The sequence below is a fragment of the Dipodomys spectabilis genome, unplaced genomic scaffold (assembly GCF_019054845.1).
Source record: "Dipodomys spectabilis isolate Male_0828 unplaced genomic scaffold, ASM1905484v1 ptg000096l, whole genome shotgun sequence".
In the NCBI taxonomy this organism is placed as follows: domain Eukaryota; kingdom Metazoa; phylum Chordata; class Mammalia; order Rodentia; family Heteromyidae; genus Dipodomys; species Dipodomys spectabilis.
The window spans coordinates 15,977,173-16,004,193 of record NW_024870773.1 but is presented as its reverse complement, the minus strand read 5'-3'; the positions used below and the strand labels follow the sequence as shown (position 1 = coordinate 16,004,193).

The window sequence follows — 27,021 nt, the reverse complement described above, 5'->3', positions numbered from 1 at the left end:
CAGGTCACTCACTTCTTCACCCTTCCTTGTCTCGGAGTGGAGACTCAGACAGACTCAGCTCTAGCCTCTGTACCTTGCCTTGCCTTGCAGTGGAAACTCAAGACTGAGCGAGCATTTCTTCACCTTCATCTTGGGATGGACACCCAGATTCAGCTTTTTTATCAGTCAGCTTGCTCACCAGTTTGCTCACCTATGCACACTTGTCTTGTATAGATGCGAAGCTCCAGCCAGTCTAGCCATTTAATTCTCAACTATCCTAATTGTTCTATTTTTATCACCCTATTCATACCAAGATCTTGCTAAGTTGCCCTGGCTGGCCTAGAACTTAAGATCCTGCTGCCTAAGCCTCCTGAGTAGCTGAGATTACAAGCTTGTAGACCCTCACCCAGCTCCAAGTTTTTTTTAAGAGGTACAACAGTAAGCAAAGGGGGTGGGGACATTGTCCATGTCATTAACTGACTTATGAATTGGTAATACCTCTCCACAAAACTTTAATAATAAAATTATTATTTTTAAAGAGGTCCAACATCTTTTGAGATAAGATCCTGATTTTCCTCCCCTAGAACCAATAGTTTTATTGTAATAGATTCAAGTTAATTCTCCTAAACTATTTTTCATGACTGAGGATATGTAATGCGGTGAATTTTCTATTCATACTTCCAAAAGATGTTGGAGTATCCTCTAAATTTCAGTTGGAGTATCCTCTAAATTTCAGTTAGGTCTAGCTGGTCAATAGTTTCACTCAATTCTTATTTTTTGTATATATACTAGTTCTCTTACTAAGAGAAGTATATTAACATATTGAACTTAAATTTCTCAGCTGGTTTGGCTCCATATATTTGAAACTGTTAAAGCATACACATTTAGGATTATTATGTTTTCTTAATGAAGCGGACCTTATGTCATTAGGAAACTATCTGATAATATAGCCACTTCTCTTTAAATGTTTATATGATATGCCTTTTCTTCTATCCCTTCACTTTTAACTTGATCACTTGGTTTAAGTTTCTTGTAGACATCACAGAGGTGGGCTCTAGTTCTATCCCTGAGTCTGTTTTTTCATTCGTGTGTAGTAATTATATTTAGTGTAATTATTTTTTTTTTGTTTTGTCACTCATGGGGCTTGAACTCTGGGCCTGGACACTGTCCCTGAGCTCTTCAGCTCAAGGCAAGCACTCTACCACTTGAGCCACAGTGCCACTTCTAGTTTTCTGGTAGTTAATTGGAGATAATAGTCTCATGGAGTTTTCCTGCCCCGGCTGGCTTTGAACCACAAACCTCAGATCTCAACCTCTTGAGTAGCTAGGAGTACAGGCGTGAGCCACCAGCATCCAGCTAGTGTAATTACTTTTTCAGATGTAGTTCTATCATTTTAGGTGTTTATTTCCTTCCTCTGTTCTTTTTCATGTTTCCCTTTAGATCCTTCCTTTTAAAAATGACTTGAAAAATAATTTTTTTGGTCAGTGCTGAAGGCTTGAACTCGGCCTGGGCACCGTCCCTCAGCTCTTCAGCTCAAGGCGAGCGCTCTACCACTTGAGCCACAGCGCCACTTCCAGTTTTCTGGTGGTTTATTGTAGATCAGAGTCTCATGGACTTTCCTGCCCAGGCTGGCTTTGAACCTCGATCCTCAGATCTCAGACTCCTGAGTAGCTAGGATTACAAGTGTGAGCCACTGGCACCCGGCTGACTTGAAAATTTTGACTCATTGTAACTTACCATTTTGTGAAATATTTTTAATGACTGTTGTAGGACAGCGTTTTAACTCTTAAGTATCTAAAAGTGAGCATTTTCTTTTGTCAACTACTATACTCTGACCTTTTGCCAGTTTCTCATATAAATAACGTAGGTGTTCTTGTCTAGGTAACTCAGCTTCTGGAGTGCAGGGAACTTCAAAGTCAGAGGAATTCTGTGAATCTGCACTTGAGCTAAGACTCAGCAACCTTTCCTCCACAGGCAGCTGTTCCTCATCGCTCACAATAGCTGGTCCTTCCACACTAGGAACTATGCTTGTTTCTTGCTCTCTGCTCTTAACATCAGAGTGAATGTCCTTTGGGAAGAGTACATTTTGTTCCATCTGTGAGACAGGAATGTTCTCTTTGGCTTTTGCTTTCTTGACACCTTTGTTCAAAGAGGTCAGATCCCCCATATTTTTCTCTTGGGAAGATAACAAAACAGTATCAGACTGGCTATCCCAGCCTTGACTTCCTTGTTCTGTTATATGTGTTGACTGAGAAGAATTCTGGGAGGAAACATGGGTTGATTCCCCATCAGAGTCGCTGAAAAGCTTGGGTGACTGAGAGCCCCCTGTCTCTGTGGAAGAAGGGAAAATTTCCAAACCCTCATCTGTGATGTCATCATTTCTTTTAAAGAATACTTCCCATTGTGGTACATCCACATCAGCACTCTGCTGGGGAAATTCTTCAGAGCCCAGAGCTCTAGGCAGTGTAGGTGGGATTTCTGATTCTTCTTCACTTTCACTGTTGGATTCTTCACAGTCTATAAAGTTGGCCAAAGAAGAGCTTTGAATACTCTCTGCTTTGCAGCATTTGATGCTTTGCATCAGTTTCTCTGGCTGGTTTTGTGATAGTGCAGTCATTGGAAATACCCCAGGCTCAAGAGTTATTGGGTGTGCAGCCTTGTGCCTTAAAGGTACTGGCAGGGGGTCATCAAAGAGATCGTCTTCCTCCTCTGTGGAGCAAGTGAGACAGGTGTACAAGACAAAGACGAGATAAAGGGAAAGGGAGTCAGCTTGTGCTTTCAATGATCATTTCATTTGTAGCATTACCTATGTTTTTAATTGTTGGAACTGCACAGAATAGAGGTTCTGCTCTTCATCAAAGACAAATTAAAAGGCCTCTTATTTTAGGATATTCTGACGAACCTTGTATAGTTTGATATCAGAACACTGCTGCATTTGTTGTGAAGTGTTCCTCTATCCTGTTTTCTGGGAAAGCTTATGGTGAATTAGCATCGTAGAATTTACCTAGACCAAGATTTTCACTGGGGAAAAGTTTTAACTACAAATTTGGTGTCTTTAATAGTAATAGGACTAAGTAGTCAAGTTAATGTTCTTGAGTAATTTTGGCTGTTTCAGAGAATTTGTCCCTTTCAAAAGCTGCCAATTCACTTATTTGGCCAAAACTTACTCATTGTAGACTCCTCCAGGAGTTTTAACTCCTTCACTCTTCCTTCCCTCCTAGTCCTGGGGCTTGAACTCAAAGCCTGGGCGCTGTCTGAGCCCTCTTTGTGTTCAAGGCTAGTGCTCTACCACTTGAGCCACAGTGCCATTTCTGGCTTTTTCTGATTAGTTTATTGGAAATTAGAGTCTCACAGACTTTCCTACACAAGTTGGCTTCAAACAGCAATCATCAGATCTCAGCCTCCTGAGATAGGATTACAGGCATGAGCTTTACTTTTTTTTTTTTAATTGTCAAGGTCACATTCACGAACCAGAACACCCTGAGAAGCAGTCTTTGCAGGAAATCCACACCACTGAACCCAGGACCATTCTTACCTGAGTCTAGGTAGATTTTTCTAGCTCTCTTCAGCTTTCCAAGGGGTTTATACTTTGGTTCAGTGCTTTGGGAAGACCGACATAAAGGCTTTAAGCTGAAATTAATGAGAATATTTGATGTTTCCTTTGGGAAGAGCTGCTGGGAGGCAAACATCACTTATAGATCTTAGAAAAAATGGCACAGGAGAAAACACACCACTACTTTTCTATTGTTATTTTTTATTTTTTGTCCCTTGTGAACGTTTAATTCAGGGCCTGGGCTCTGTCCTTGAGTTCTCTTTTGCTCAAGGCCAGTGTTCTCCCACTTTTTGACACACAGCGTCACTTCTGGCTTTCTGGGGGTTAACTAGAGATAAAAGTCTCATGAACTTTCCTGCCCATAATCCTCAGATCTTAGCCTCCTGAATATTAGGATTATGGGTGTGAGGCACCAGTACCCAGCGTACCACTACTTTTAAACACTGAAAATAATGCTTAATAATGACAACATGACTTCAGTATATAAGTGGTAAATACAAGTCCTTGAATACAAACCAGTAGAATTGGCAGAGGTGAAGGAATTCCTAGTAGACTAAAACAAACCTTTGATCTTTGCTCTTACAACACAGACCAGTAGGACCCTATCCTAAAACAGTAAGACAATGGCCTCTGGCATTCACAAAACACTGCTGTTTCCCAGATCCTACTCAATGGGATTTATTTACATCTTGCAGGAATTTGATCTCATTCTAGAGCCACAGGCTGAAAGCTAAGACACAGAAGTAAGATTTGAAGGGGTTTTCCCCTCATTGCACCTGCTTGCTTCTGCCAGGTAGCAAAAACCTAACATCCCACCTGTAGAGAGCCTCAAAGATCCCTTGCCCACCACAAGGCCTCCACATCCCACAATCCCTGTTCATATCCATCTCCTGGAACCTTCTAGAACCTCTGCTGTGCTACCACTTCTTTGTGCAAAAGGAGGTCATTCTCTGCCTACCACACAATTGCTCCATAGAAATATAAGCTAGGGGGGACGCATTTAACAACCACTCCATCGTATGTTCAAGTTTAACCCTTTATGGCATATTTGGTTCTCAACATTAGGCCTCTTCTGTCAGTTAAATTGCCATCTTGTCTGACCAAGTCACATAAGGAAATGGTGGAGCTAAGACTCAACTGAGGACAACATGGCAACACTTCCTGGACATTCAGCTATGCAAAGAATGGAAAGGAAACATGGAAATGAATGAAAGAAATAGGTTCTACATTTTTAAACTTGGAGGCAAAAGCACCCTTTTGTCTCCTAGACAAAACCCAGCAAGGGAGCGGCATGGCCCACAAGTAGGAACTACTCACATTTCTTTAACTTTATCCAGAGTTATACCTACAGGAATGACATTTGGGTATGCGTTCACAGGACGGATGTAGCTCAAGAAATCTTTTATCTAGAGGGAACATAAAAGGAACAATTAATCTCTACAGTAAAAATCTGGGGTGTTGAAGAAGGCTTAAGAGGAAGCCATGGGAAAGAGAAGCAAAATTTGTATGGTTGTGGTTCTTGGTGCTGGCTACACATGGGACATCATCCGGAACCTCTTGAGAAAAATAGGCAACATAGGGGGCCCCTCTCCAAATTCGCTGCATCACGGAGCTGCAGCAGGTCTTGGGAGCCAGGACACTCCAACTCCACTCAGGGGATCTGCTCCACAGGAAGGGCTACAGGCCCCTGATTAATGGGACTCAAAGATTCCATATTTTCAGTATAGAATCTCCTTGTCTCCTCCAAAAAAGTCAGATGCTCATATTTAACAAATATTTCAGGTGAGTTAACTATAACTGAGTTAACTAGAATGCAAATAAGAAAACAAGGTGTGTGCATCTGATAGTATAAAATTATGTTTATTGAAATGAATTCCAGGAAATGAAGAAAAAAAAAAAAAAAAACAAGATCATGAAGGGAAAACTGGAAGAGAGCATAGGAAGGGATGGCACTGTCCAGAAAGAAATATACTCCCCTCTGTATATCACCTTTATAATAATAAATTTTAAAAATTAAATTTAAAAAGCCAGGTGCTGGTGGCTCATGCCTAGAATCCTAGCTACCCAGAAGGCTGAGATCTGAGGATCCAAATTCAAAGCTAGCCTAGGCAGCAAAGTCCATGAGATTCTTACCTCCAATTAACCACCTAAAAACTGGAAGTGGCACTGTGGGTTAAGTGGTAGAGTGCTAGCTAGCTTTGAGCAAAAAAGCTCAGGGAAAGCACCCAGGCCTTAAGTTCAAGTCCCATGACTGACAGAAAAATAAAAAGCATAAACACTTGAAAAATGGGCTGGGAAGAGGTAGCTCAGTGGTAAAGTGCTTGCCTTGCATGCATGAGGCCCTGGGTTTGATTCCTCAGCACTACATAAGCAGAAAGAGCCGAAATGGCACTGTGGCTTAAGTGGTAGAGCACTAGCCTTGAGCTGAAGAGCTGAGGGACAACAACCAGGCCCAGAGTTCAGGTCCCATAACTGACCAAAAAAAAAAACTTGAAAATGATGGCATTCATTAGATTACAAAAAGAACCCTTGTTTGTAATACAAAAAGCTAAAACAAGAAGACAATGGCCAGACGCTGGTGGCTCAATCCTGTAATCCTAGCTACTCAGGAGGCTAAGATCTGAGGACTGAAGTTCAAAGCCAGCCCTAAGTAGAAAAGTCTGTGAGATACTTATCTCCAATAAACTACTCAGAAAAAGTCAGAAGTGGTACTGTGGCTCAAGTGGTAGAGTGCTAGCCTTGAGTACAGTGAGGCTCAGGGACAGTGCCCAGGCCGGCCCTGAGTTCAATCCCCAGGACCAGCAAAAAAAAAAAAAGGCATTGTGTCACCTGGTTCAACTGGTGCTGCCAATCACATGTGTTATCAAGTGGTCCACATTTTCACTATGTCTGCCAAGATGCCTAAAGCACTGTAAATATTGATGTGGAGTTGACAGATGTGTCATAAATCAGCAAACAGATAAATATGGAATCCATGCACAAGAAGAATCACCTGTTTCTAAAACTTAATCTGAAAGGAAAGGAGATCAATGAACAGACATGAAGGAAGCCTTCTCACCCTGAATGCTGCACAACAGCTCAGGCCTGAGCTAGGGGAGCGCCTTACCTCACTGAAGGAGGAGTGGAAGGAGAAGCAGGCTCTGTAGGAACTCTCCCCCGTCCTAAAGCAAACAAACACACAACACGAAAACATCAGTGACTGTGCCTCTGATCATATAAGACATGTATCAAAGTGAATTCCAGGAAGTGGAAACAAGTTGTTTTTTCCTTAAGAAACAAAAGAAGTATCACTGTCCAAAAAGAAATGTACTCTTTACCCAACTTATATAATTGTAAACCCCTCTGTAAATCACCTTTATAATAACAATTAAAAAATAGGCCAGGCACAAGTGGCTCACATCTGTAATCCTACCCACTTAGGAGGCTGAGATCTGAAATTGTAGTTCAAAGCCAGCCCAGGCAGTAAAGTCTGTGAGACTTACCTACAATTAAGCAACAAATGCTGCATGTGGAGCTGTAGCTCAACTAGTGGAGCACTAGCCTTGAGCACAAAAGCTCAAGAACAGTGCTCAGGCCCAGAGTTCATGCCCCAGGACAAGCACTAAATAGATAGTTGAGCAAGTGAATGAATACATTATCAGAGTTGAAAAGGAAAGATGTGATAATTAGTTTCAAAAGAGAAAGCATTGACTAATAACTATGCAGAAGTGTTCATCACAAATAAATACTGTGATAATGTAATACCATTTTCCAAATAACATCAGCAAAGATTAAACCATATTCAATACTAATGAGATTATAATTAAATGCACTTATATTTTTCTGATGGGTGGTGGTTGTATTTTTCCTGGAAAACAAATGGTAAAGTGTTTCAAGAATCTTAAAAAAAAAAAAAAAAAAGGTCACTGAAATCAGGGTGCTAGTGGCTCACACCTGTAATCCTAGTTACTGAGGAGGCTGAGATCTGAGGATCACAGTTCAAAGCCAGCCCAGGCAGGAAAAGTCCGTGAGACTCTTATTTCCAATTAACTACCAAAAAAAACAGAAGTGGCACTGTGGCTCAAGTGGCAGAGTGCTAGCCTTGAGCTGAAGAGCTAAGGAACAGTGCCCAGGCCAAGTTCAAGCCCCACAACCAACATTAAAAAAAAAGTCACTGAGGAAAAAAAAAAAGTGAACCAAGTTCAACGCCTTTCCCATTTAGGCTATTCCAGGATAACACCATCAAATAACCAGAAACAACTTCTTGGGACAGGAGTAAACTTTTTCTAAAGTAGAAATCTGTTCTCCAACATTCTAAACAACTCAACGCCGCTCAGGTATGATCATTGGAAAGGCCTCTTTCCAATGAATTCCACGCTCTCCATCAACAACTCTAATTCACAGACAGCACTTAGATTCCCTGGAGCTCCAACCATCACATCTCATCTTCTCACTACAACAGACTTCTGGGTACACCGGCTAGTATGGAACTGGAAGTAACATCCCTTTAGTTTAAGTTGTGGATTAAAGAAATTATTTCCTAGAATTAGAGCATATCCCCTTTTAAAATTTTATTTGTTTTTATGCTAGTACTAGGGTTTGAACTTAGGGACTTAAGCTCTTGCTTTGTTTTTTCTGCTCAAGGCTGGCCCTCTACCACTTGAGCCACAGATCCACTTCCAGCTTTTTGTGTGTGTTGGTTAATTGGACACAAGAGTCTAACAGACTTTTCTGCCCCAGGTGGCTTTGAATCATAACCCTGGGATCTCAGCCTCCTGAGTAGGTAAGATTACAGGTGTGAGCCACCAGTGCCCTGTGTGTCATTGCTTTCTTACCTCACAATTACATTTGTTTTCCTCGTTCTTTCTCCAAACCACATGGTGGATGGCTTAATACTGATTGTGTGCAGTGGAACTTTAGTTTTGGAAATCATCCCACAGGGTAATTTATTCCAATGAAAATATTCTTCTGCCTAAAAGAAGATGAACACATATTACAGATTTTCAATAACATTATATATATATATATATATATATATATATATATATATAAAACATATAATTGTAAAATTATATAAATATAGGTTAAGTTTTCAGACATGAAGAAACAAGTGAGTGATTCCAACTTGAGAAACATTTTGAAAGATGATTGGGCTGGACGGTTCCGAATTCAGAATGAGAAAGAAAAAGGCTGGACACCGGATCCAGAGACCATTCAAGGCAGACTGACAGCAATGTATCACCCTTAGTGAACTCCTGGATGGCTCCTCTCTCCAAAATCTATAAAGGACAGCAGGAGAAGTCTGAACAGGAATTCTGCACTCTAGCTACTACTAGTACTATACTGATGCTAAAGTTCCTGAGTCAGGGAATCAGACTGCAGTTATGTGAGAGAACTATCCTGGTGTAAAAGGGCTTCTGTGCTGAAGGCAATCATCTTCTTTGAACAAATCTGTCAACTTTACTACTTAAAAAGGTTTTTTAAAGCCAGGTGACAGTGGCTAAGACCTGTAATCCTACCTACTCAGGAGACTGAGATCTGAGGATCACCATTCAAAGCCAGCCCAGGCAGGAAAGTCTACAAGAGACTCTTATCTCCAATAAATTACTCAGAAAAAGCCAGAAATAGCACTAGCCTTGAGCACAGAGGCTCAGGGACAGCACCTGGGCCCTGTGTTCAAGCTCCATGACTGACAAAAAATAAAAAAAGCTTTCAAGATAAAACTAAAAGGATTTTTTTAAGGTTTTTTTTTTTTTTTTAATCTCTAATTAACCACCAGAAAACTGGAAGTGGCCCTGTAGTTCACGTGCCTAGAGTTCAAGCCCCATGACCAACAACAACAAAAAATAGTAGTGGAACATGAACATATTGTATAAGTTGTAGGCTATACCATGTAACTACTTTTATTACAAATAAATGTCTCAGGCTAAATTTCATTACAAAGAAGAACTCAGAGTTTGCCTATTATTAATCCTGAAGCATATGTTCATGGGATACAGTTATACATAGATGTATGATTTCCACTTAATACCTTAGGATCATGAAAAACCTCAAAACAATCTCTCCACGCACCGTGGCTCATGCTTGTGATTCTAGCAACTCAGGAGGCAAGATATGAGAATCATGGTTTGAACCTAGCTCAGGGAAGACTATTTCATGAGACTCTATGCCACCAAGAAGCCTGCAGTAGAAGTGTGGTAGAGTGCCAGCCTTGACAGCACCCAAGAAAAAAATAAAAACCAGAATCTATGAGTCCTTGATATACAGGAAGGTTTCTGCCCTGCAGGGATGCTGAGAAAATAGGAAGTACTCATTCACACACACACAGTACCTTTGGATGCCGACACGCATGGACCTGAGTGCTGCGATCTGTCGTGAGATGGTGGAGGATGTCGGGCATATTTCTAAACATGTCCAGCTTGTCCACGTGCACCTGCAGGAAATAACCAATAGAAGCAGGTGACCAGAAATTACTCAGAGGCACAGGGGAAGGGGAAGGCAGAGAGGGAGAGATAGGAAGGGGAGGAGGGGTGACAGGAAAGGAGGATGAAGTAGGGAGGATGGAAGGGAAGAGCAAAGGCCACAGTACCTGGACCCCAAGTTCTTCACCGAGGTTGGTAAATAGATACTCATAGCCATACGCTGCCTTGCAGTTCAGCCACACCACGTGGTACGGACTCCTTGTGATCCAGCTTCGAACCAGCTCTAAGATTCCACTTAAGCACTCCTCCTACATAGGAGTTTTAGGAAACACTGAACACTCTGAAGAACCTTACCCCGTCCCTCTCTCTCCAACACAAGTCATCCCACACTTATCCAGCTAGACACTCAGCTATGCCCAGCCATCACCCATTTCCCCAGGCAGACTTACTCGGCTTGGAATTTGATAAAATCTTGGGTCGCAGAAAGTAGTATCTAAATAAACGCTCTGGATGTCTTTCACCCTGAAAAAGAAAAGGCGTGTGAGTCATACATATCATGTGACATAAACTACATGTAAAATTATTTTACAGGGAGCTCTGTTCCATTTGGAATTCTAATTACATTAAGCCATTTTATGAGGAAATCTTTTCTAAACAACAAACTATAGATTTTTTTTTTTTTGCCAGTCGTGGGGCTTGAACTCTGGGCCTGGGCGCTGTCCCTCAGCTCTTCAGCTCAAGGCGAGCGCTCTACTACTTGAGCTACAGCGCCACTTCCAGTTTTCTGGTGGTTTATTGGAGATAGGAGTCTCAAGGTCTCTCCTGCCCGGGCTGGCTTTGAACCGCGATCCTCAGATCTCAGCCTCCTGAGTAGCTAGGGTTATAGGCGTGAGCCACCAGCGCCCGGCTAGACTACAGATTTAAATGAAGGATCCAATCAATTTTGACAAAGCCATCTACTCCATTCAACCCACAGAAAGTTCTATGGGCCCATTTCAAGTTGAACAATTTAATCATTACAATCAATTTTTTTCATTTCATTCTGTAGCACGAGGGAATTGACACAGTGCCTTGAACTTCCAAGGCCATGCCAACAGTTCCTTTGCTTTACAGTTTTTCAGTTAAGATTGAATGCTAACTTTGTCTTTCTACCTCTGTCTCCTGAGTAACTGGGTGGGATTACAGGCATGTGCCAACACACCAGATCCCATATTTGATTTTCAATAGGAACAAAAGCTTGTGTTTGGTGGGAAAAGAACAGTAACATTTCCTTAGGAAAGTCAAGAAGTAGAGAAAGTCCAGTACCTGCCCCCAGAGTGCAGAAGCTCCATTCTAGAAGCTTCTCCTTTAGCCAGTCTGAAATCTCCTGTGTATAACACAGTTCCATTGTTGCCCTGGAACAAAAACCTGAAGAGGAAATATTGCAAGTCTCAGACAAAGTCCTAGTAAAGGAAGAAGAGGAAACCTGCCTTATGCATGGATTTATTATACATGGTTTTGACCAAGTGACACTAAAAAGCTAATGTTTTTTAAAATCAAAAGACATTTCAAAAACAATTGTTTTTACTATCTTTAAACAGTTGTACAAAGGGCTTCAATTCAACATGTCAGTTTGTGGGTGCAACGCATCTTGATCATTGTTCCCCTTCTCCCTCAGTCTCTCCCCAAACCCATCCATCCCTGCCCTCATGTTCCCTGGTCCCATTTTCACATCTATACAATGAGTATTATGACTGCCTTCGCACACCCTTCCTCTCTCCGTTCATCTGCCCCCTCCTCTTGATCTCACCCCACACACACACACTCACACTCACACACACACACCCCCCACACTTCAGCCTCCAGGTATTCATTTTGTTAGATGATGAGTTCTTCATTCAAAGGAGTTGTACCACAGCAGTGCTCTCCGCATACACCACGCTTGAGTCAATGTGATTAGGCACAGGACCCTACACATACTTCAGATGTTTATTATTTACATCCAGCCCCCAGCTAGGAGGGAAAAGCAGTGATTTTTAAGTCCCGCAGGTGGGCGAGGCGGCTGCGCGGATGCAGGATGCTCCTGTTCCCTGGGCGATGGCCTAATTAAACTTCTGTGTGATCTGCTCAGTGTTTCCCTGCCCTTAACTGTGTGAAGATCTACCTTCCAAACACCAACCAGCACCCCATCCCCACCCCCAAAAAACACGATGAAAGGGCATGCGATTAAATGAAGCGATAAAGTGGAATTTCTGAGCTCCGTGGCATGTCTTTAGCGGAACTTGGGTCACTGAGGGAGAAAATGAATCACGCATGCGTAGTACGCCACTGAGCTCTGCAACCCAAGCATGAGCGGGTGTTTCCTCACTGGTACTATTCTTGGAACCATAGATGGCTGATGACAAGGTCTACTGTCCTCATACTCTACCTGCCAAATCCACGGAAAGTGCTTCCTACTACACACATCCTTTATAAAAAACAGTATATCACTCTCTCACACACACACACACACAAACACACACACACGGAGATAGGAGTAACAATGCAGATACTACTGACATGTAGTTAGTGTGTCCTGTAGTTAACTTTCCCCTCAAAATTAAACCTGGGGATCTCGTTCTTGAAGAGAAAGCTCCAGGTGCTAAGACTGAGCAAAATAACTGGAGAAGTAACTACTGAAGACTGCCACCAAGCAGAAAGCCACATTTCAAATTCAACCTTCACCAAGGTTCCCAAGTTCAATTTAGAGATTGAACTTGGCCAGGAAAATGGGCAAATCTCCCTACCCATAGCAATCTTTCAGATCCTAAAACATGATTTCTACAAATAAAATACATGTTTATCTATAGTAAAGAAACAAAGTAGAGAGCCCCACTTACATAACTGATCCTGGGCAGTGACCTGCTGGTAAGAGAGTCACAACAATCTCCTCCGTCTGAAAAGAAAAACATAACAACTGAAGTAATCACCAAAACTTACATAAATAAAGCAGATAACTCTCAATAATATATCTTAATGTGGGTCAAGCAATGAATGAATGGATAAACAAAATGTGGTCTGAGCCAGGTGCTCAGTGGCTTACCGCCTGTAATCCTAGCTACTCAGGAAGCTGAGATCTGAGGATCAAAATTAGAAGTCAGCCCAGGCAGGAAAGTCTATAGGACTCTTCTCTACAATTAACCACTAAAAAGCAACAGTGGAGCATGGCTCAAGTGGTAGAGTACTAGCCTTGAGCAAAAAAGCTCAAGGACAGTACCCAGGCCCTGAGTTCAAACCCCAGGACTGGCACAAAAAAAGAAAGTAAAAAGAAAATGACTCAATAAAAAGTTACAATGAGGGCTGGGAAGGGGGTCAGTGGTAGAGCGCTTGCCTTGCATGCATGAGGCCCTGGGTTCGATTCCTCAGCACCACATAAGCAAAAAGAAAAAAGCCGGAAGTGGCACTGTGGCTCAAGTAGTAGAGCGCTAGCCTTGAGCTGAAGAGCTGAGGGACAGCGCCCAGGCCCAGAGTTCAGGCCCCACAACTGGACCCAAAAAAAAAAAAAGAAGTTACAATGAGCTGGGCACTGGTGGCACTAGCTACTCAGGAGGCTGAGATCTGAGGACCACGGTTTAAAGCCAGCCTGGGCAGGAAAGTCCATGAGACTCTTATCTTCAATTAACCACCAGAAAAACAGATGTGGCGCTGTGGCTCAAGTGGTTGAGCACTCACCTTGAGCTGAAGAGGTCAGGGACAGCGACCGGGCCTAGAGTTCAAGCCCATGGCCGACAAAACAAAACAAAGAGAAATAAATTCACTTTAAAAATATTAACCATTGGGCTGGGAAGGTGGCTCAGTGGTAGAGCGCTTGCCTTGCATGCCTGAGGCCCTGGGTTCGGTTCCTCAGCACCACATAAGCAAAAAGAAAAAAGCCGGAAGTGGCGCTGTGGCTTGAGTGGTAGAGTGCTAGCCTTGAGCTGAAGAGCAGAGGGACAGCGCCCAGGCCCAGAGTTCAAGCCCCACGACCAGACCCCCCCCCCAAAAAAAAAACAAGTAAAAATATTAACCATTATTTCACATCCTAAAAATTGTAACAAAATGTAATAAATGAAAGGAGGAGGTAACAATGCTTGATAGGAAATGTACTCGTTACCCTACTCATGTAACTGTAACCCCTCTGTATAGTATTTTTACAATAAAAAATATATATGAAAAAAGGTAATAAATGTGCCCATTATATCACATAATAACTAGAGTTCCCATTGTGAACTGGTAAAACAAATAATAATAATAATGTCATGCTCAAATCTTTCAATGTGGGCAGTAAGTACTTTTATGGACTGAATGAATGTATAGGGTGAATTTTTCTTAGCTCCCAAAGTGATTTTACCTGGCTGTTCAGAGGGAGGGGCTCAGTTCTGAAAGGAGGACCTCCCCGATAGGGTCACTGCCCTTTATTTTATTTTACTTTATTTTTTAATTTATTTTTGTCAATTGTGGGGCTTGAACTGGGGACCTGCCCTTTATTTTTATTTTAATTTATTTTTATTGTGAACATGCTGTACAGAGGAGTTACAACTACATAGGTAAGATAATGAGCACATTTCTTATCAAGCATTGTAGCCTCCTCCTTTGTTTCCCCTTCCAGTCCCTTTATAACCTCCCCTTCCCCTCCCATCCCCCCCCCACCAAAGTTGTAAAGTTCGTTTTTGACATAACGACTTGTACATCTCATTGTTGCAATGGGTCCTCCTGTATCCCTGTTTTAACAATTTGTTTTTTCCCTTCCCCTCCACATATGCCAACATCATATATAGTGAAAGCAGGGGTTGTACCATGGGGGAGGGACATACAAGGCAACAAAGACATAATCTTATAAATATTGTTAGAAACAATCGCATGAAAGATCTCTCATTTTTTTTTGGTCAGTCGTGGGGCTTGAGCTCTAGGCCTGGGAGCTGTCCCTGAACAATTCAGCTCAAGGCTCATGCTCTACCACTTGAGCCATAGCGCCACTTCTAGTTTTCTGGTGTTTTTTTTTTTTTTTATTGTGATTAAGTGATTATATAATTTCCCAAATTTCACAGTATTGTGGAATAATGATGCTCATTTAAAGTCACAAGTTCATTCTAACTTTCCTGGAGCAAATTGTCTATCACGGTCTATAACATATAACGGTGTACACATATACACCATACATGTGATCAGCAGCATGGGGTTATGTAGTAGTGGTTCGAGCAGATGAGTGGAAGTTCTTTGTTTCTTAAGTCCTGTTAATTTTGTTGTATCACCTAACATTTTGGATTTAACATCCGCTTATCAGGGAGATCATGTACCCTTTGTCTCTTTGCTCTTGGCTTACCTCGCTCAACATGATTTCTTCTAGCTCCATCCATTTCCCTGCAAATGCCATTATTTTGTCATTTTTAATGACTGCATAATATGCCATTGTGTATAGATACCACAATTTTTGGATCCATTCATCTGTGGTGGGGCATCTGGGTTGTTTCCATATCCTAGCTATTGTGAACAGTGCTGCAGTAAACATGGAGGTGCATGTGGGGACCTGCCCTTTAAAGGGGAGCTTTCTGCCCCTCTCTTACAGGACAACACAGTGCATAGCAGCCTTCTGTAAAGCAGAATTATGCAAGACGCCCCAGCCTACCGCAGATTTGTGATAGCAGCTCACAGGGTCTAAAACAATCACAAATGTCTTGGTTGCTTTTTTTCCCCAGAAAGTTTAATAATTTTAATGGACGGTTAAATGAGCATTCAAAGTCAAAAAGAAAGAGCAATTCTATCATTGTTGCAGTAAGAAGAAAATCCAAAAACAATTCATAGTTACCTCGCCTGTGGCTTCATCCACCAAAGATACCTGGGTAGGAGTTTCAATTTCAATTGATACCTGTTGAAATACGAGATGAAGCATGCTATCAGTTCTTCATGCTTTGCAGACTAGAGAGAACTAAGGGAAGAAGTTACATAGATTCCACACAGAGCAATTTGACTTCATTATGTTCGAAACATGATAAAGCAAAAATACCAGTACTGGGGCTGGGAAGGTGGCTCAGTGGTAGAGTGCTCGCCTCACATGCATGAGACCCTGGGTTCAATTCCTCAACACCACATAAGCAGAAAAAGCCAGAAGTGGCTCAAGTGGTAGAGCACTAGCCTTGAGCTGAAGAGCTGAGGGACAGCGCCCAGGCCCAGAGGTCAGGCCCCACAACCAAAAAACAAAACAAAACAAAAACAAAAAAACAAAAACCTGTATTAAGCATAAGAAACACTGTCTTTTCTTAAAAGTTGCTTAAAAGTTCCTGCTTTGGCCTGGTGGCTAGGCTCTTGTTAAGGAAAAGAACTGCTTTGGGATAAGGAAGGATTTTTGAAATGTAAGGTTTTTGTCTTAAACTTGTTTCTTTTCAAGATGGAATTAAGACACATCTTAGATAGTACAAGAATTAGCAGAGGGTGAGGGGGGGGGATATTTTGAGATTACTTGTTTACTGTTAATCTTATTTCAAAATCACCTTATGTAAATACATTTTACCCTATTCAAACTAGCCAATCACCAAGCAATCTAAGCAGAGGGCGGGGCCTGCTACGGGTTCCTTAGGGATAAATAGGGAGTAGCCTGTCCTGTGTGCTTGCTTGCCAGGTTTTTGACTGTTGGCCAAAGTTTACTAAAACTGCTGAGCCAATTCTTTTTTAATCTATCACTGTAACTGCTATGATGGTTTTTTCTTCTTTTTTTTTTTTTTTTTTGCCAGTCCTGGGGCTTTAACTCAGGGCCTGGGCACTGTCCTTGAGCTTCTTTTGCTCAAGACTAACATTCTACCACTTGAGCCACAAGTTTTTCTGTTTATGTGGTACTGAAGAATTGAACCCAGGGCCTTGTGCATGCTAGGTGAGCACCCTACCTCTCAGCCACATTCCCAGCCCCTATGATTCTTGGAGAGCAGATTTATAACATTAAGGTGATCTGGCTAGGAATGTGGCTTAGTAGTAGAGTGCTTGCCTAGCATGCACAAGGCCCTGGGTTCAATTCTTCAGTACCACATAAACAATAAAAGCTGAAGTAGTTCTGTGGCTCAAGTGGTAGAGTGCTAGACTTGAGCAAAAAGAAGCTCAGGGACTGTGCTCAGGCCCTGAGTTCAAACCCCAGGACTGGCAAAAAAGATAAAAACAAGCAAACCAAGGTGATCTAGCAATATGGATTAAATGTCTTATATCTTCGACGTGGACATTTGTGTGTGTACATGCACACACAAACCAATACTAGGGCTGAAACCCAAAGCCTTGCTTCCTTTTTTTGTTCAAGGTTGGCATACTACTACTTGAGCCACAGCTCTACTTTTCACTTTTTTTCTGCTAAACTGTAGAGAAGAGTCTCATGGATTTGTCTGTCCATGCTGTTTCAAATTGTAATCCTCAAATCTCACCCTCCTGAGTAGCTAGGATGACAAGCATGAGCTACCAGCACCCAGCTGAGAGTAAGTTTTTATTGTGGCAAAGGGGTTGGCCTGGGTTGGCTTTGTTTGAACTTCACATTGATGTGTATATATACATGTGTGTTTGCATATGCACATGCGTATACATGCATGTGTAGGGATTTACACACATATCAGCTTGCCCAACTGTGGGGCAGCAGAGGAGAGGTGGAACTTGAAAGTTTTCAACAGTCTGACATCAATCACTCTCCATGACAGCTGTGTACTCTCTGACAGTTCACAGAGTTCCTTAAACCCTACCCACACGGGGCCCTCCTTCTCTGAAGAAGCCTGAGGCACAGCAGGTGTTGATAAGTTTTCACTGTATGAGACCATTTTATCAACTGCATCTATAGTCACATTGTTCTGATCTGAAATTACAGTAAATTGCAAAAACAAACCCCACAGTCCTGACCTTTCAAACGCCTGATTTTGCCCTTCAGCTCTAGTTACCTAAGATATAAAAATTATCACTCAGATGTTTTGAAATACTGCTTGGCATATTTCCTTCCTTTTCATTCTATTTGAATCTTTATTCATGCTTGTGTTTTATCTGTGTCTTTTGTAGATTAATGGTGGTAGCTCTTGTGTATAAGAGATGTAAAGATCAAAGTCTGATGTCAGCCCAGGCAGGAAAGTCTGTAAAACTCTTATCTCCCATTAACTATCAAAACAAAACAAACAAACTAGAAATAGAATGGCTCAAGTGGTAGAAGGCTATCCTTGAGCACAGTAAGTTCAGGAACATAGCCTCTAGGCCCTGAGGTCAAGCCCCAAGACCAGCAGTACATAGCACATAAATAATCAAATAAATAAAAAAATGTAATAGATCTTTCTTATTTTATTAAAACTCAGCTGAGAGCTCATCTCTTGATCAAGATTTGTATTATATCTGCTCATATTCATAATAATGACTATTACAGATTTTATAATAATGAATGTCACATATTTATAATAACAACTCAACTGCACAATCTTGTCTATATATGCATTTTCTATTTCATTCTGCTAGATTAAAAGTGATCTATTCTGACAAAAGACTTTTTTTTATTTGTTCTTTTCTTTTTCTGATGACACTGAATTCTTTACCTTATATATGGTGTATTCACATGCAAATCTGTGGGAAGGTGGGAGGAAGGTGAAAAAGTACAGCAGTGGAGTGCACAGGACATTGATGAAAGTGAACTATAGAACTTGTGGGTGGAGATGGGCGGGAGGGAATGACTTCTCTGTATATCACTTCTATAATAACAATAAAGTAAATTCTAACAAGAAAAAAAAGTTATCTACTCTGAGCCAAGGACCCACAGTGACTCAAGCTTGTAATCCTAGCTACTCAGGAGGCTAAAATCTGAGGATTGTGATTCAAAGCCAGTTTGGCAGGAACATCCTTGAGACTGTTATCTTCAGTCAATCACCCGAAAGTCACAAGCAGAGATGTGGCTTAAGTGGCATACTGCTAGCCTGGGGTTGTGGGGGGGAGAGAAAGCTCAAGGACAGAACCGAAGCCCTAAGGTCAAACCTTAGGATCAGGAAAAAAAAAAGTTCTATTTTTTTCTTTTCTCTTTTTCTTCCTTCTGTATTTTTTTTTCAGACAGTCTTACTATGCAGATCAGGTTGGCCTGCAAGCTCTTAATCCTCCTGCCTCAGTGTCCCATGATTACATGTGTGTGCTACCACACCTAGCTTCATTCTACTTTTCTTATTCTGCCATTTTTATGCCTTTCTTATTACTAACCTATAAAATGTTTATTTTTCCTGATTTAGCTCATGAGCTGAATAAACAGACTGAGCAATTATACTAATGATGTTCTATATTGTAAAATATTAGAATACATGTAGGGTCCTTAAGACTAAATAAACAAAGCAAAAGATCTAGGTTAAACTTTTGAAGAAAAACAAATTAACAACATCTAAATGCTGACTTTCCCTAAACTGTGGAGTGACAAAAGACTAAATGTCTCCCTTAAATTGTTCAATTAACTTGGTCACTGTAGTGGGTAAAGAGTTGCGTTGTGAATCATTCCAATGCTTTCTTCAATCTACCCTTAAAACTTCTCCCCTACTTCCCCAAGAATTAACAGTATTCAAAACAGCAAAACTTACTATTCGCTTCTCCCAGAATCTGTATCTTGGGCTAGTTAACAGCAACTCCTTGGTAACAGGAGAACAGTACAAGAAAACCTTCAAGCTGAAAGGAAAAGACAAAAAAATTAAGTTTGATCCAAAATGAGCCACCTTGGGGACTCCAAAATCTATTTCTTTACATTGGTTTTCTCTAATAACTGAGAAATTGCTAGCACAGAAAGCGTTAAGCTGAAGTCCCAACATATCTGTTATGGTCTAGAACTGAAATGTCCCTCAAAAGCACAGGCTTGGACTGAAGGCATGGCTCAAGTGGTTAGTTAAGTGCCTGTTTGGCAAGCCCAAGGCACTGAGTTCAAATCCCACTACAACAAAACTAAACAAAAACCAGATCCTTCTTTGAGTGGAAAGGAAGCTACCTCATCTTAAATCTGAGCATATCTTTGAAAGTGCCTAAATCACAAAATATGGTAGAAGCATTGCATGAACTTCAGTTGAAGCTAGCTCTCCAGGCTATAATACTTGAGAATTTGGAATTTAGATTGAGGCAACAACTTCAGGAAGAGAATCTAATCATTCAGGTTTAAGAAAATATTCAATGACAAATACTCAGGAGGCAGACATTGGGAGGAGTCTGAACAAAAAAGTAAATGAAACCCCATTTCAACAAGCCAGGTGTGGAGGTGCGTGCTATTAGTTCCAGCTGCACCAGAAAGCATAAGTCAGAAGACTGTCTTAGGCAAACACAAGAAAGACCTTATTTGAAAAATAACAAGAACATAAAAAGGGTTGAGGCGCGACACCCTAGAACACCTGTCTAGCAGGCTTAGAGTCCTGAGCTTAAACTTCTTCCCTGCCCCCCAAAAAAGAAAGAAAATAAAACAATGGTACATAGAATTCTTGATAATGGAACACCATCCTCTCTCTTCTCTCTCTCTCTCTCTGTCTCCCTCTGTCTCTCCAAACACACACATACATACACACACACACACACACACACACACACACACACACACACACACACACACACACACACCTATAAAATGAAAACAAATGAGTTGTTGCTTCAGCCCTAGTATGGAAGAACCACATGAAAATAAAAGTTATATAGAAGAAAGTAAATATGATAATACTGGAGTGTGGCTCAAGTGGGAGAGTACCTGTCTAGCAAGCACAAGGCCCTAACTTCAAATCCTAGTACTGCAAAAACAAAGAGTCTATTGGGTATGATTCTATTCACAGAAGTTCAAAAGCAGCTGGGTGCTGGTGGCTCACCACACCTGTAATCCTAGTTCTCAGGAGGCTGAGATCTGAGGATCGTTGTTCAAAGCCAGCCCCGGCAAGAAAGCCCCTGAGACTCTTTATCTCCAATAAACCACTAGAAAACCAGAAGTAGTGCTGTGGCTCAACTGGTAGAGCTTTGGCCTTGAGCTGAAGAGTGCAGGGACAGTACTCAAGGCCAGAGTTCAAGCCCCACAACTGACCAAAAAAAAAGAAAGTTCAAAAGCAATCGAAGCTAACCCATGGTACAAAGCCTAAATAGAAGTTATCTTTTTTTTTTTTTTTTTAAGTTATCTTTTAGGAAGGTTGACTGAGAGGTGGCAGAGGGCCTGGAATTCGGGTACTGGTTCAAGTTCTCCCATCTGGATATAAGCTCAGGTGGTAAACTTCCATCGCATTGCATTGTCCCTTATGATGCATGTACTTTGTTGTCTAGATATTCTGATATTTTCTCTCAATTATTACCCACACACAGCAGCAGCAGCAGCAGCAGCAGTAGTATCTTATTACCTGCATTCCAACCTTCTTTTCAAGGTAGGGGCTCTTAATCCTTTCATGTGATCTACAAGCAAAAGAATAGGAATCATAAACATGTTCTTTATCAGAGGATTCCTTGGCCTAAGCCACTGGAACTGCCATCTTAAAGTTCCTAGTGAGAGAAAATACAGAACCTTCCTCTCCACTGACCACTGGCTCTTTCTTCTCTAGATGACAAACCCTTTTTGGTTGTTGTTGTGAAGCACTGGGGTTTGAACTCAAGGCCTGGGAGCTGTTCCTGAGCTTTTTTTGCTTAAGGCTAGTTAGTGCTCTACCACTTTGAGCCACAGCTCAACTTCCAGTTTTTTAGTGGTAAGAATCTAGCTCAAGTGGTAGAGTGCTAGCCTTGAGCTGAAGAGCTGAGAGACAGCGCTCAGGCCCAGAGTTCAAGGCCCACGACAGACAAAAAAAAAAAAAGCCTCACAGACTTCCTTGCTTGGGCTGGGTTTGAACTGTAATCCTCAGATCTCAGCCTCCTGAGTAGCTAGGATTACAGGCATAAGCCACCAGCACCTGGCTGATGAATCCTTTGGGTAAAAGGACGGGAATCACTAAACACTGTCCAACCTTGAACTACTACATTGAAATTAAATAATCACATCTCAAATGTATGTTTTCCCTCTTAAAAAAAAAAAACCTTAAAGGATTCCAAGTAACCTTAGAATTATGCAAGAGATGTGGTTCCTAATCAGAAATTTCCATGTACCTATCTAATATCTATTGGTGCTCTATGATTAAACAAGACTATTGCTATTTTTAAAAAAAGAAAAGAAGGCAATTTAGCCCAGACAGGCACCAGACAGCCTAGAAGATCAGCTTGAAGTTAGCTTGGTTTACACAGTGAGACCAATCAAACTGAAAAGTCCTAGCTACTTAGGAGGCTGAGATCTGACGATCACAGTTCAAAGCCAGCCCAGGCAAGAAAGTCCATGAGACTACCAAAAAGCCAGAAGTGGAGCTGTGGCTCACGTGGTAGAGTACTAGCCTTGAGCAAAAGAGCTTAGAGACAGCACTCAGGCTCTGAGTTCTAGCCCTAGGATCAGCACCAAAAAAAAAAAAGAAACAGAAAAAAAAAATGTCGAGGTATAGTTGAGGGTAGGGCACTTGCCTAGAAATACTTGAGGCCCTGTGTTTGATTCCAAGCACTGAAACAGAAATAGTTTTTGGTAGAAGAAGGAACTGAAATTTCATGTGTGGAGAACTGAGAGTCCTTCTCTTCACTGTCTTCTCACAACACCCTGGGCCTCGCTCAGTTTCCACCACAAAGTTAGTTCACCTAGACTTCCAAGCTTGCTTCCAGGGATTCTGCTAGGAAATCATTCCAGTGACTTCAGGACTCAAAGGTGGGATGTCACAGTCACGTAGACTTGAGCCTCAACCCTCCAATCCACAGAGACAAATGAAAAAGCCAACCCTTAAGCAATACTCTATACAAAGTATGTATTATTATACTTTCCAAATCCTTGGCTTGTAAAGACCTAGACAACCAAACACTTCTAAATTGTGGAACGAAATCAAACCATGTCTGATCTCTTAATTACCACCACCACTGAAGGAATACATAATTGGGGCTTCCTGTACCCAGTGAAAACCAAGAAGTCAGCAACATTAACCCAACCAGGAATCCATTTCCGAAGAAGCTGTGTCACAGAGAAAAAAAAAAGGAAAAAAAAAAAAAAGGAAGGTGAATCAAGATTGTACTCCATGTTTCTGAACTAACTCAGTAGGTGGCACCCTATAGCTTTGCATCATGGATCCTCCCTCACCCTAATCCCCTTCCCAATTGGTCCTAAGGGAATCTGAGGCTCAGGACTAAGGAATTTTCTTCTTAACAGCTATCACACTTTGAATTCTAGACTCAACCCAAAACCATAAAAACCAAGGCATCCTCATCCAGCAGTAGTTTCTCAATAAAACCAAACCACAAATATTATTCTGAAAAATCACAGACCTCAACTGGTCACAGTACTATTTTGCCTCTATTTTTCTTCTCTTTCTTCTTTTCTCTTCTCCTCCCGGCCCTCTTCTCCCCTCCTGTCCTCCAGTCCTGGGATTTAACTTAAAGCCTCCAGCTTACTAGGTAAGTATAAGTAGTGTTGGGGTGTGTGTGTGTGTGTGTGTGTGTGTGTGTGTGTGAGAGAGAGAGAGAGAGAGAGAAAGAGAGAGAGAGAGAGAGAGAGAGAGAGAGGGAGTCGGCTTCACTCTTCTACAGTAGAGTTCAGACCTTCCTTCTCAAGCTGTTGTGGAAGGTAGCACTGGAAGAGGCTGCCACTGGAGCATTCCAGTTTATCTTGATTTCTCATCAGTGCTAATGGTTGTGCTAATTAGCACTGTGAATAAAACTGCTTTTGTTGGTAGAATTGGTGATTTATGAGTCATTCTAACAAATGCTAACAACAAACTACGACTAGCACCACCGGTCTTCTGTTGGAGGTGGACAGAACTTCTGAAAAGTGAGGGAAGCCAACAGTAGCGGTGCATGCCTGGGCAGGCAGAGGCAGGAGGATGGCCAGTTCAAAGCAGGCCCGAGCTCTGTAAGTGATGATAGCTAAATGAACAGTAGCTGGTATTTGTCAAGCCGAGGAGGTTGTTTGGCTGTGTCTATGGAGGAGGCAGGGTGCTTGCTAACTAACGTTTGAGGGTGTAACTGGTTAACCTGGAATCTGTTTTTCTTACACAGGGTCAAGAGAAGTGGAGGAGTACAGGAGAAGAGCTCAGTCAACCTCAAAAATCTCCATCTCTACTAGCAGAGCGACCAGAAGAACCCAACAGGGGCTCAAGTGGCAGAGGCAGCTTTCAGCACAGAAGCCAAAGAAGAGTGTGAGGCGCTGAGTTCAAGCCCCAGAACCAACACAAAAGTAAGACAATAAAACAAAAATGCAATAGCAGCCCCTGATCACAGTTCTGCAAGGCGGCACCGACCTCTGACCCCGGCAGCCCCAGACTGGGGGCGCGGAGGACTCACCTTTGTGACAGTGGGACAGGAAGTAGGCACGGGCTCTCAGGTTCTCCCTGTCGAAGCGGTCTATGGAGATGGTGGGATACTCGGCCATCTGCCCCTGGAAGGAGCTCATGGCGCCACCGAAGCCAGACAAGACCCTGCCGCCGCCCCCTGCCAGGCGCGGAAGCCGGGACCACCCCGGCCCCACCGCGCCGCCACTTCCGGGACCCTGCGCGCCGCCTCGCCATTGGCCAACCGAGTTCAGCCCTCGTCCAATCCTAGCGGCCGGCGGCAGAGGGGCGGTGCCGCGGAGGATCGTTGAGTTTCAAGTCCCGCTGAGCGCCTGCGCAGTGAGCCCAGCCGCAGCACCTGCCAGGGAGTCTCTTTCTACCACAAATGAAACGCAGTTGTTGTTCCTCTGAGGACCTGTCAGAGCCTGTGAAAGTCCGGGGTCGCGGAGAGAATCCGAATAACCATGAGCTTGTGCTCCAAAAAGGGAAGTGAGCAGACTGAGAATAGCCGATTGCAGCTGAGCACTGGTGGCTCATGCCTGTAATGCTAACTACTCAGGAGGCTGAGAGCTGAGCATTGCCATTCAAAGCCAGCCCCGGCAGGGAAGTCCCTGAGACTCTTACCACTAATTAACCACCAGAAAACGGGAAGTAAGTAGTAGAGCGCTAGCATTTGAGCAAAAGAATTCAGGGACACTGCCCAGACCCTGAGTTCAAGCCGCACAACCGACAAAAAATAAAGTGTGTGTGTGTGTTATCATCCATCAAATACATACAATGGCTTTTTTGTATCTCTTCCTAGTAAGTCAGACATCACAGTATTTTTTTTTATTTTTTAGACATCACAGGATTATTGATCAATTGGATTAAACAACTAGAAGCCTTTTTGAAATCATGATTTGCAGGACACAGAGACAAATCCTTTGACAGTTACAGAGCTCACTAAGATGTGCCATTAAGTAGTGATCAACCAGTTTGGAGACCACAGATTTTCAAAATACAGTAACTTCATACTTTGATGGAGACAGAAAATGATCTGGGAATAAAGCCAGGAACGATTTCTTCCTAGAAGAGTTAGAAATCAGAATGCCATCCTCAAAGGGTGTATCAGCTTGTGCTTGTAGCCATTATTTCCAGAATTCTATTCAAGTACAGGTTCTGGGAAATCTTAAAGAGGAAGAGGGGGAGGTAGGAAAGGAAGGGAGAAAAATAGATGCCACAATTGATAATTGAAGTAAAATATTCTGCCAGGCTACTACTGGCAAGTCCTTTGACTTTATTTCAGAGGAATGGTTCTAGATAAAGGAGAATTATTCCTGGTCTAGCATGTCCATGCTTAGCAACAAAATCTGCAGTGGCTCATATCTACAGAATCTCTCAGAATTTGGAGCTCCTGGAGAGACAGGACAAGATAATGCTCAGTTTAGTTATTTGTCTCCTCTTCTTTCCATAGGGATACAATATAAAAGAATAAAGGAAATAGAGTGAGGGGAAAAAAAGGACAGAAATTAGTAAAGACTAGTTTATAGGTACTCTTATAGGAGCACATCCTTTGTTTGGCTCTTTTAGAAGTAAAGAAAAGAGGGAGACACAATCCCCAGCTTTTTGGCATCTGAAGATTAAAATAAGCTTTTCAGAAGAGAGTATATTTTTTTTGTTTTTTTGCCAGTCATGGTGCCTGAACTCGGCCTGGGCACTGTCCCTCAGGTCTTCAGCTCAAGGCTAGTGCTCTACCACTTGAGCCACAGCACCATTTCTAGCTTTTTCTGCTTATGTGGTGCTGAGGAATCGAACCCAGGGCCTCATGCATGCAAGGCAAGTGCTCTACCACTGAGCCACCTTCCCAGCCCCGAGAGTATATGTTTTTGAATACAGAATACCTAGAGAAATTCCTCCAGTGAGTGTTTGTAATCAAATTGTAAAATGTGCACAACAATGTTATTTGTTGTTCTTGTTGTTGTTGTTGGTGGTGGTGGTGGTGGTGGTGGTGGTGTGTGTGTGTGTGTGCATGCCAGTATTGGGGCTCAGGGCCTGGACACTGTCCCCTTAGCTGTTTTGTTTTATTTTTTCTCAAGGCTAGCATGCCCTATCAAGAGCTTATAGTGTGATAGCGAAAGTCAGGGCAACAAATAACAGGATTTTTAACAGGAAGTATGCTTGAAAGAAATGTGGAGACTAAGGAAAGATCAATTAGTAGAGATGTCTCTTCCCACAGGCGTTGGATTTGAGTGAGAAGGGTTTCTTGTTTGTTTTTGTCAGTTGTGAAACTTGAAATCAGGGCCTGGACACTGTCCCTGAGCCTCTTTGTGCTCAAGGATAGTGCTCTCCCACTTGAGCCACAGCACCACTTCTGGTTTTTGAGTGGGTTGACTGGAGATAAGAGTCTCCAGGATGGGCTGGGAAGGTGGCTTAGTGGTAGAGCACATGCCTTGCATGCCAGAGGCCCTGGGTTCGATTCCTTAGCACCACATAAGCAAAAAGAAAAAAGCCGGAAGTGGCGCTGTGGCTCAAGTGGTAGAGCGCTAGCCTTGAGCTGAAGAGCTGAGGGACAGCGCCCAGGCCCAGAGTTCAGGCCCCATGACCGGACCCAAAAAAAAAAAAAAAAAAAGTCTCCAGGAGACTTTCTTGGCTCAGCTGGCTTCGAACCACAATTCTCAGATCTCAGGCTCCTGAGTAGCTAGGATTACAGGTGTGAACCACTGGCACCCAGCTTGAGTGAGAAGCTTTATACTTATTTTTTTTAACTGTATTTTTTTGTCTTTTCTTTTTTGGTACTGGGGATCAAACC

General features: G+C 42.3%; 1 protein-coding gene across 2 annotated transcripts; it reads right to left on the bottom strand.

Annotated features, from left to right (window-relative positions):
* Window positions 1-1,718: 1,718 nt before the first annotated feature.
* Window positions 1,719-24,440, bottom strand: Dclre1c (DNA cross-link repair 1C). 2 transcript variants are annotated; one of them, XM_042686273.1, is made up of 14 exons: window positions 24,247-24,440; window positions 21,255-21,306; window positions 19,485-19,569; window positions 15,737-15,796; window positions 12,792-12,847; window positions 11,239-11,340; window positions 10,383-10,455; window positions 10,101-10,241; window positions 9,843-9,944; window positions 8,347-8,483; window positions 6,639-6,693; window positions 4,850-4,938; window positions 3,515-3,609; window positions 1,719-2,688 (listed from the first exon to the last, which is right to left on the bottom strand). In XM_042686273.1, exons 1-14 carry the CDS (start codon window positions 24,353-24,355, stop codon window positions 1,766-1,768), a joined length of 2,079 nt encoding a protein of 692 aa, XP_042542207.1. In that variant the 5' UTR covers window positions 24,356-24,440; the 3' UTR covers window positions 1,719-1,765. The 2 variants fall into 2 exon arrangements, with proteins under 2 accessions (XP_042542207.1, XP_042542208.1); XM_042686274.1 differs by lacking the exon at window positions 21,255-21,306 and having other exon boundaries at window positions 24,247-24,286.
* Window positions 24,441-27,021: the final 2,581 nt, after the last annotated feature.

Coding starts and splice junctions, on each gene's coding strand:
- Dclre1c (XM_042686273.1), bottom strand. CDS start 24,355: ATGAGCTCCTTCCAGGGGCAGATGGCCGAGTATCCCACCATCTCCATA. Junction 21,307..24,246: donor CCTGTCCCACTGTCACAAAG/GTGAGTCCTCCG, acceptor TTTTGCTTGTAG/ATCACATGAAAGGATTAAGA. Junction 3,610..4,849: donor CTGGATAAAGTTAAAGAAAT/GTGAGTAGTTCC, acceptor CATTAATTTCAG/CTTAAAGCCTTTATGTCGGT.